Raw genomic sequence first — 11,084 nt, 5'->3', positions numbered from 1 at the left:
CTCTGTCTCACTCCGTCTGGTGATTTCTACTGTTGTTTCTCTCTTGCCTTTGCCTCGTGCTGTCTCTCTCCCTTTGCCTCCTTATCTGTTTGTTTTGTTTTGCAGTCCGTCAGGCAGTGTATCAGAGACAGTTTCCATTGCGATCACTGATGTGAACGAAGAACTCTTCTCCTCGGACGAGACTGCTACCTTTGCTTCTCAATCTGATGACGCTTCTCTTCACAGTCTGTTGTCCTCCAACACGACAACTCAAGAACTGCTTGGTCATGATGTGGCTTCTTCAGGCCTCCTTATTCCAAATGCCAAGGCCTGGCTTTGGAGAGCAATGGCTGCCCGTCAGCCTCCGTCGACAGTGCATATGGCACCTTTCCCATGCTCCGTTCAAGAGTTTGGGGTACAGCAACAGGAGTCGATGAATGAATGTCAAGCATCAACACCTCCCCTGAAGTTAAGCTCGCTTGAGATTCGCCAGCAGTGTTCAGTACAATCTGTGCAAAGCAAAAGCAGCATCTACAAATCTAAATCAGAGACCAGTCTTCTCCAGCTCATGTCCTCGTCTGTAGGCTCCCACATTACAAATCGGCCATCACTGAGCAAGAGCCTGAGTGAGATCAGTGTGCCCTCTGAAGAGATTCTGCCGTCTGCCTCCGACGAGAGAGTGCCAAGAGCGTGCACGTCACCCAGTCTGCACTCTGCTACAAGCACAAAGGTGATGGACACCCTGAAGCGAGCAGAGGCTCAGCAGCTGAGAGCAGCTCTGTACTCTGACTCCCAGGGGCGGAGCGGGAAGGACGTGGACACCGAAGCTGTCAGCTCCAGTGACAGCGAGCTCTCAGAGGTGGAGGAGCTGGACTTTGTGCTTCAGAGCACCTCCCCTGCCGACGGAGCAAGCCTGGAGCCTGATCCGCAGCCCTGCAGCTTATCCGGCTGCAAAAGTGAGGCAGCACCGAGCTCTCACTGTGTTGCAATCGAAGTCACAGCCCACTGTGAACAAGGAGAGGACGTCACGGAGCAGCATCTGAGTCGGATCAGCACCTCAGAATCAACAACGCAGATAATGCCGGACCCTCGGTCTGTACAGCATCGCAGACTGACCCTGGCACAACTCCACAGGATCCGAACCACCATGCTCCTGAACTCTACATTGACTGCATCGTACGTCATTGCTCTATGAGTAGGAGAGGGGTAATGGGGAGGTCACTAGTTGGTGGTGTCTTATCTCCTCCCCCATTATTTCTGGCTCGCCGCCCTGCTTTTTATGGGTTCTCACATCCAGCACCTAGCTGCCTGACGTAGTCACCTTGAAAAGCAAATACAGTGTTCACACTCATTTTGAGAAGACTCGAATCTAAAAGCAAGGATGCTATGTTGAGGCTTTATAAGGCCAAAACTGCCCTGTGAGCAGTTTTAGGCCCCTTATATAAGAAAGGATGTGCTGACATGGGAGAGGGTTCGAATGAGGTTCATGAAAATGATTCCAGGTTTGAAAGTCTTGTCATATGAGAAGTGTTTGATGGCTCTGGGTCTCTACTCGCTCGAATTCAGAAGACTGAGGGGGGTGGGATTTCAATGAAACCTACTGAATGTTGAAAGGCCTTGATTTAATGGATGTGGAGAGGACCAGAGAGCACAGCCTCAGAATAGAGGGAATGGAGATGAGGAGGAATTTATTCAGCCAAAGAGTGCTGAATCTATGGAATTTGTTGCCACAGGTGGCTGTGGAAGCCAAGTCATTGGGTAAATTTAAGGCAGAGGTTGATAGTTCCTAATTGGTCAGAGCATGAAGGGATATGGGGAGAAGGCAGGAGATTGGAGCTGAGAGGAAAATTGGATCAGCCATGATGAAATGATGGAGTGGACTTGATGAGCCAAATGGCCTAATTTTGCTCATATTTCTTATGGTTTAATGTCTCAGTCAACCACTGGGTTTTACCTCCATCCACTCCCTATTCTCCTCAGCCCCTTCCTCCCTTGTGTCCCCTACTGATCCAACCTTGTCCCTGTGCCTTAGTGGCTCAACTCTAGTGTCTATTCTGCTACTGACATCCCACCCACCAGTGTCAGACTTGTTTCCCACTATCCTCAGATTCCAACTCTGTCCTCCTCCTCACCCTTCCCTTCTCCCCCCCCACCATCTCAATCTACTCCTTAGCTATCGCAAAACACACACACACACCCTTCCTATTTAACCACACTCAACTTCCTCAACCTAAAGATTTTTCTATTAATTATCTGAATTTCTAACTCTAGGCCCAATTCTTCTACCATCTATTACCAAGAACTCCCCAGTACCTGTCCCTAACTCCTAACCTCGGGTGTCTCCAGGATCCAGTGCCCGTCTCCTGAACAAAGATGTGTCTCAACCTCTACTAATATCTTCCATTCTCCCTTGACTCCTGGTATCTTCCACACCATTGGTACCCCTCTTTCCTTATCCCTGACAACCTGTCAATGGCTACCCAACACTACTACCCCTGTCACATCTCAGATCAGTCTGTCTCTTCGACTCCCACCTCATTCACCATCTAGACTTAGTACTGCTGTATCTCCCTTCCCAGTCCTCTCTCCTTCCATTGACTTCACATCATCACCCAAGCCTCTGTCCCACTTCCAGTTTCTCCCCTTTCTTTGTATCCTTCCCTGTTCCCTCTTCCTGGCTTCAACATCCAGAAATGTCTTATCTCAACTTTCCCATTGCCTTCCAAAGGCTCTCTCCCTCTCTTAATGTCTAACCCAATCTGCCCCTTCACGGTGATGTTCAACACACAAGTCTGAACATGCCTCTTGCTGCTGCACTTCATCTGCCTCCTCCCTCAATACCATTCCCCTATCATTTTATGACCATAAGTTATAGGAGCAGAATTAGCCCATTTGGTCCACTGAGTCTGCTCCGACATTTCATTTATTTCCCTCTCAATCCCATTCTCATGCTTTTGCCCCATAACCTTTCATGCCCTGATTAATCACGAGCCTATTAACTTTTGTCTTAAATACACCCAATGACTTGGCCTCTATAACTGCCTGTGTCAATGGATTTACCACCCTCTGGCTAAAGAAATTCCTCCTCATCTCCATTCAAAATAGCTGTCTCTCTATTCTGAACCTGAGCCTGTACCTTCTGGTCCTCGACTCTCTCACTATAAGAAATCTCCTCTCCACATCTACTTTCTCTAGGCCATTCAACATGTGGTAAGTTTCACTGAGATCCCCCTCAATTTTTAAAAATTCCATACAGTAAAGTTTGTAATATACATAAATGATCTGGATGATGGGGTGGTAAAATGAATTAGTAAGTATGCCGATGATACTAAGGTAGAAGGTGTTGTGGATAATGAGGTGGGTTTCAAAGCTTGCAGGGAGATTTATGCCAGTTAGAAGAATGGGCTGAACGTTGGCAGATGGAGTTTAATGCTGAGAAGTGTGAGGTTCTACATTTTGGCAGGAATAATCCAAATAGAACATACAGGGTAAATGGTAGGGCATTGAGGAATGCAGTGGAACAGAGAGATCTAGGAATAACAGTGCATAGTTCCCTGAAGGTGGAGTCTCATGTAGATAGGGTGGTGAAGAAGGCTTTTGGAACGCTGGCCTTTATAAATCAGAGCATTGAGTACAGAAGTTGGGATGTAATGTTAAAATTGTACAAGGCATTGGTAAGGTCAAATTTGGAATATTGTGTACAGTTCTGGTCACCGAATTATAGGAAAGATATCAATAAATTAGGAAGAGTGCAGAGATGATTTACTAGGATGTTACCTGGGTTTCAGCACTTAAGTTACAGAGAAAGGTTGAACAAGTTAGGTCTCTATTCATTGGAGCGTAGAAGGTTGAGGGGGGATTTGATCGAGGTATTTAAAATTTTGAGAGGGATAGATAGAGTTGACGTGAATAGGCTGTTTCCATTGAGAGTAGGGGAGATTCAAACAAGAGGACATGATTTGAGAGTTAGGGGGCAGGTTTAAGGGAAACACGAGGGGGCATTTCTTTACTCAGAGAGTGAAAGCTGTGTGGAATGAGCTTCCTGTAGAAGTAGTAGAGGCCAGTTCAGTTGTGTCATTTAAGGTAAAATTGGATAGGTATATGGACAGGAAAGGAGTGGAGGGTTATGGGCTGAGTGCAGGTAGGTGGGACTAGGTGAGATTAAGAGTTCGGCACGGACTAGGGGGGCCGAGATGGCCTGTTTCCGTGCTGTGATTGTTATATGGTTATATGTTATAAAGGCTCAGAACCATCTGTTGATCCTCAAATGATAAGCCTTCCATTCCCAGAATTATTCTCGTGAGCCTCTTTTGAATCCTTCCAATGTCAGCACATCCTTCCTTTAATAAGAGGCCTAGAACTACTTTCAGTATTCTAGGTGACACCTCACAGGTGCCTTATAAAGCCTCAGCATGACTATTTTCTAAGTAGGGATAAAATACAAAAAATCCCAGCTGCAAACGGACTTGGGAATCCTTGTGCAGCATTCCCTAAAGGTTAATTTGCAAGTTGAATCGGTAGTGAGGACAGCAAGCGCAATGGTTCCATTCATTTTATGTGGACAAGACTCTAACATTGCATTTGCCAACCCCACCCCCCCAACAACACCAACCCTTGATCCAGCTGTCTCCAGATCCCTGAGATTTCCCAAGCACCTTCTCCCTAATAATAACAACTGCAATCACTTCTGCCTCTTGACATTCTCAAACTTATGTTATACAGCTAGTGTCTTCCACGGTGAAGGCTGATGCATCATAATACTTACTCGGTCCATCTGCCATTTCCTTGTCCCCTCATTACTATCTCTCCAGTATCACTTTCCAATGGTCAAATATCTACTCTTGCATGATGTTATGTTTAAGTTATATAATATGTTGGTGAGGTCTAATTTGGAGTATTGTATGTAGTTTTGGTTACCTACATACAGGAAAGATGTAAATAAATTTGAAAGAGTACAGAGAAAATTTACAAGGATGTTGCTGATACTGGAGGACCTGTGTTATAAGCAAAGATTGACTAGGTTAGGACTTTATTTCTTGTAACATAGAAGACTGAGAGGAGATTTGATAGAGGCATGAGGGGTATCAATAGGGTAAATGTGAGCAGGTTTTCCCCGCTAAGGTTGGGTGGGACTACAACCAGAGGTCATGTATTAAGGTTGAAAGGTAAAAAGTTTAAGGGGAACATGAGGGGAAACTTCTTCACTCAGGTTGTGACAGTGTGGAATGAGCTGCCAGTACAAGTGGTGCTTGCAACCTTGATTTCAGGATTTAAGAGAAGTTTGGATAGGTACATAACCATAAGACATAGAAGCAGAATTAGTCTATTTGGACCCTCGAGTCTGCTCCGCCATTCAGTCATGGCTGATCCTTTTTTCCCCTCCTCAGCCCCACTCCCTGGCCTTCTCCTGGTAATCTTTGATGCCATCTCCAATCAAGAACCTATCAAGCTCTGCCTTAAATACACCCAGTGACCTGTGGCGACAAATTCCACAAATCCACCACCCTCTGGCTAAAAAAATTTCCCCGCATCTCTGTTTAAAATGGACACTCCTCTCTCTTGAGGCTGTGCCCTCTTGTCCTAGACTCCTCCACCATGGGAAACATCCTTTCCACATCTACTCTCTCTAGGCCTTTCAACATTCGAAAGGTTTCAATGAGATCCCCCCCCCCCCCCATCCTTCTAAATTCCAGCGAGTACAGACCCAGACCTTTCAAATGTTCCTCGTATGATAACTCTTCCATTCCTGGAATCATCCTTGTGAACCTCTTTTGAACCCTGAATACTCAAGGTGAGGCCTCGCTAGTGCCTTTATAAAGCCTCAGCATCACATCCCTGCTTTTGTATTCTAGACCTCTTGAAATGAATGCTAACATTACATTTGTCTTCCTCACCACTGATTCTGCCTGCAAGTTAACCTTTAGGTTGTACTTCACAAGGACTCCCAAGTCCCTATACATCTCAGATTTCTGGATTTCTCTCCATTTAGAAAATAGTCTGCACATTTAATTCTACTATCAAAGTGCATGACTGTGCATTTTCCAACATTGCATTTAATTTGCCATTTTTTTTTTGCCCATTCTCCTATACTGTCTTAAGTCCTTCTGCACCTACCTGTTTCCTCAACACTACCTGCACTTCCACCAATCTTTGTATCATCTGCAAACTTGGCAACAAAGCTATCTATTCTGTCATCTAAATCATTAATATACAGCATAAAAAGAAGTGGTCCCAACACTGACCCCTGCGGAACACCACTAGACACTGACAGCTAACCAGAAAGGATCCTTTCATTCTCACTTGCTGCCTCCTACCAATCAGACAAAGTTCTAACCATGCCAATAACTTTCCTGTAATACCATGGGCTCTTAACTTAGTCAGCAGCATCATGTATGGCACCTTGTCAAAGGCCTTCTGAAAGTCTAAATATCCATCTGCATCCCCTTTATCTATTCTATGTGTAATTTTCTCAAAGAATTCCAACATGTTCATCAGGCAAGTTTTTCACTAAAGAAAACCACGCTGATCTCGTCCTCTGACTCCAAGTACTACCCAACACTTGGATAGTACTTGGAGGTCAGGCTAACTGGTCTATAATTTCCTTTCTGCTGCCTTCCTCCTTTCTTAAAGAGTGGAGTGACATGGATGGTAGAAATGTGCAGAGCTGTGATCTGGGTACAGGTCAATGGGAGTAGGCATGGTTTGGCACAGAAGGGACTGAAGGGACTGTTTCAGTCCTGTACTTTTCTGTGACGGTGCCTATAAAAAGTATTCAGCGCCTCCCCCGGAAATTTTCATGTTTTGTTGTATCACAACATTGAATCATAGTAGATTTACTTTGGCTTTTTTGACACTGATCAACAAAACCTCTTTGTGTCAAAGTGAAAACAGATCTCTACAAAGTCATCTAAATTCATTACAAATATAAAACACAAAATAATCAATTGCATAAGTATTCAAACCCCCCCCCCTCCCGTTTTTAATACAACACACCAAATCATCACTGGTGTAGTTAATCGGTTTTAGAAGTCACATAATTAGTTAAATGGACTTCCTGGTTTTGGAGACCTTTGTGCAGTCAAGGTGTTTCAATTGATTATAGTATAAGTACACCTGTCTCTGACAGGTCCACCTGCTGGTGAGTCAGTATCCTGGCAAAAACTACAGCATGAAGACAAAATAAAAAAACACTAAGAAACTCCACAAAAAAGTGATTGAAGAGCATAAATCAAGAGCTGGATTCAAGAAAACTTCCAAGTCACTGAATATCCCTTGGAGTACAGTTAATAATCAAGAAATGGAAAGAATATGACAGCTGTAAATTTGCCTAGAGCAGGCTATCCTCAAAAACTGATTGACCGTGCAAGAAGGGGCCTAGTGAGGGAGGCCACCAAGAGACCAATGACAACTCTGGAGGAATTACAAACTTCAGTGGCTGAAATGGGAGAGACTGCGCGCACAAAAACTGTGTGATGGTCTGATGAAACGAAAATTAAGCTTATTGACCACCAGACTTTAAAAAACACACCATTCCTACCATGAAGCACGGTGGTGGCTGCATCGTGCTGTGGGAATGCTTCACTGCAGCAGGCCCTGGAAGGCTTGTGAAGGGAGAGGGTAAAATGAATGCAGCAAAATACAGGGAAATCCTGGAGGAAAACCTGATGCGGTCTACAAAAGAATTACAACTTGGGAGAAGATTTGTTTTCTAGCAAGACAATGACCCCAAGCATGAAGGCAAAGCTACACAGGAATGGCTCAAAGACAACAAGGTTAATGTCCTTGTGTGACCAAGTCAGAGTCCAGACCTCAATCCAATTGAGAATTTGTGGCTGGACATGAAAAGGGCTGTTCACTCACGATCCCCATGCTATCTGACAAAGTTTGAGCAGTTTTGTAAAGAAGAACGGGGAAAAATTGTAGTGTCCAGATGTGTAAATCTGATAGAGGCCTATCCACACAGACTCAAGGCTGTAATTGCAATCAAAGGTGCATCTACTAAATACTGACTTGAAGAGGGTGAATACTTCAACAATCAATTATTTTATGTTTTATATTTGTAACTAATTTATATCACTTTTGTTGACACAAGAGTTTTTTTTGTTGATCAGTGTCAAAATAGCCAAATTAAACCCATTGTGATTTAATGTTATAAAACAATGAAACATGAAAACTTCCAAGGGGTTGAATTCTTTTTATAGGCATTGTATTTGAAAAAAACCTTTGATATTACTGGCTAGCTTACCTTTCATACTTCATTTTTTCCCTTCTGATGGCTTTTTTTTGTTGATTTCTGTCCCTACCCTGTAACTTCCCATTAGTTTTTGCTCTATTATATGCCCTCTCTTTTGTTTTTATGTTATCTTGTCATTAGAATACTACTCTTTGGGATGTACCTACAAATCCTGCGCTGTCCAAATTGCTCTGAGGAATTCCAGCCATTGCTGCTACGCCGTCTTCTCTGCTAATGTCCCATTCCAATGAGCCTTGGCTAGCTCCTCTCTCATACCTCTATAATTCCCTTTACTTTCTGTAATACTGATACATCCGACTGATAGCTTCTCCCTCTCAAATTGCAGGGTGAATTCTATCATATTATGATCACTGCCTCTTAATGGTTCCTTTACCTTGAGCTCCTTAATCAAATCTGGTTCATTACACAACTCCCAATCCATAATAGCTGGTCCCTAAGTGTGCTCAACCACCAGCTTCTCTAAAATTCCATCATCTAGGTATTCTACAAGTTCTCTCTCTTGGGATAAAGCATCAACCTGATTTTTCCAGTCTACCTGCATATTGAAATCCCCCATGGCTATCATAACATTGCCCTTTTGACATGCCTTTTCTACCTCCCGTTGTCATTTGTAGCCCACATCCTGGCTACCCTCCCCTTTTAGATTAATCTGAGACGTTCCTGACCCTGGCAACTGGGAGGCAACGTACCATCTAGGTGTCTACTGCATCTGAAGAATCTCGTGTCCTTCTAACTATGGAAACCCCTATCTCTACTGCAGTCCTCTTCTCCCTCCCCTTCAGAGCCACAGTGCCAGAGACCCAGTCGCTGCGGCTCTCCCCACCCGCCTCCAGTAGATCATACCCCTCAACTCGTGTTGGTGCATGGCCAAGTGGTTAAGGCATTCGTCTAGTTATCTGAAGTTCGCTAGTTCGAGCCTTGGCTGAGGCTGCGTGTGTGTCCTTGAGCAAGGCACTTAACCACACATTGCTCTGCGACGACACCGGTGCCAAGCTGTATGGTTCCTAATGCCCTTCCCTTGGACAACATCGGTGGCGTGGAGAAGGGAGACTTGCAGCTTGGGCAACTGCCGGTCTTCCAAAAAAAACCTTACCCTGGAAACTTTCCAAGTCACAAAATCCATAATCTATTAAGACTAACGGAGGCCTACACACCCCTCAACAGAATCCAAAATAGTATACTGATTACCGAGTACCTGGTGCAGTTGTGGTTTTCCGGGAGGCTGGAGGTCTCCCAGAATTCCCACATCCCTCACAAAGAACACAACGCAGCCCCTGCAGCCACTCCCACTGCTCGAACTCTGCCCTAGCAGATGGAATGAAGAAGAAGAAGAAACTCATCAGGTATTTACCTCACCCAAGCCTATTCTTACCTGAGCCTAGTGAGCCAAAGCCTCCCCACTCTTAAACAGGTCTAGTCACACAATGGCCACTCCACTTGTCCCTTTAAGCACTAACTTAATCATCCATTTCAAGTGTTTCCCTCAGGCAGAGTCTTCTTACAGTACAGGAGCTTCTTAGAAACTATTGTGACTCATTGGAAAATATTACCCAATTAGTCTCCTTCACTGTCCTATTCCTGATAGCCCTCCATTTTTTTGTTTTTTAAGTATATAATGCAGAGCTGTTCTGAACTAAACCCTTCTTTGTTCTTCATTAACAGGAAAGTCTAGAGTTGCCTTTAGCAGACATGATCAGTGGGACCTGGAATTCCATTGGGCGAACCATTATGGAACTAGGACTGTGACCTTCTGAGGTGCCCGTCATTACTTTCCGCTGGGCATCTCTGCATGTGCTCCAAAGAGGACTGAGAACAATGTTGACATTCGTGGATTCATTGAGGACTGAGTGATCGGTGGGAGGAAAGGGCAGTGAGCGATCGGGATGCTGTACATGTGGAACCACTGTTGCAGGAGTGAGAAAGATGTTTGGCAGGCTGGTGACTTTACCCAATGATTCCTGAAAATCAAAAAAGTTTAACCTGTTAGTTGTCACTCAGCCATCAGCAGGCCTGCCAACACCGCCATATGCCGCGGAATAGAATTTAAATATTAAAGTTTAGGTTCCTCCCCTAATGATGCTGCCCTTTCTCCCCGTGTTTTCCTTCTCTACTTTCCTTTCTCCAAACTTTTCTCTTCTCCTTTCTTCTCCTGCTCGCGCTTCCCTCCCTCCACTTGTTTGAACCTCTTCCCCTCCAGCTTTGCCTCTCTCCCCTCTTCATTTCTACCTCTCATGGACCATCCCTCCTTCTCCCATCCACATCCCCTTATGATCTGAGCTGGTATGAACAATGAGGCTAGATGGTTGTGAACTTGCCTGTCTGTGCAGCGCTCGTGGGTCTTGTTCCTGATGTAGCGAATCATCTCCACTCTGAATCCAAGTTAGACAAAGGGATTTTGTTTCAAAGTGAGGCTTAGATAGAGTTGGGAGGCATCAAGCCCAAAGCTCTGTGTCAAGCATTTAACTTCTGCTCCACTAGGAGAATGGCTTGCAATTTCCAGTGAGGGAAGAACTGACCAGAGTTCTTGCGCAGTCTGATCTTTATTGAAGTTTGCACCATGTTCAACTATTGTTCAGGCTCCTACAACAGAATCTTCTTCACAAGTTTAATATTCTGAAATGGCCTAAGATAACCCAATCCTCAGAGCTCCAACCAGGCTGAAAACCTTTTTACCAAACCAGTGACAGCAAAAGTTTTCCTGTGATTTGGGAATGCTGTTTTCTTTCTCTGCTTCCCTTAAAGCAGCAACAATGTTCTTTCCTTATTAATGTATAAAGTTTCATATTTATTAAGCATTTTACATTGCGTCTGAGTTTTATTATTGAATCTGTTGGTGGACCTCTTCAGCATT

At 44.4% G+C, this 11,084-nt stretch overlaps 1 protein-coding gene across 1 annotated transcript in view; it reads left to right on the top strand.

Moving 5' to 3' along the window:
* The window catches only part of LOC132382156 (pleckstrin homology domain-containing family G member 5-like), a 118,597-nt gene extending 107,564 nt beyond the window's left edge, over positions 1-11,033 (top strand). The window contains 4 exon segments of the mRNA XM_059952065.1: positions 106-302; positions 305-368; positions 370-1,155; positions 9,896-11,033. Coding sequence (XP_059808048.1) covers positions 106-302; positions 305-368; positions 370-1,155; positions 9,896-9,905 — 1,057 coding nt within the window. The 3' untranslated portion in view covers positions 9,906-11,033.
* Positions 11,034-11,084: the final 51 nt, after the last annotated feature.

The sequence above is a fragment of the Hypanus sabinus genome, chromosome 27 (assembly GCF_030144855.1).
Source record: "Hypanus sabinus isolate sHypSab1 chromosome 27, sHypSab1.hap1, whole genome shotgun sequence".
In the NCBI taxonomy this organism is placed as follows: domain Eukaryota; kingdom Metazoa; phylum Chordata; class Chondrichthyes; order Myliobatiformes; family Dasyatidae; genus Hypanus; species Hypanus sabinus.
Note: the sequence above shows the minus strand (reverse complement) of the source record. Positions and strands in the feature narration are given on the sequence as shown.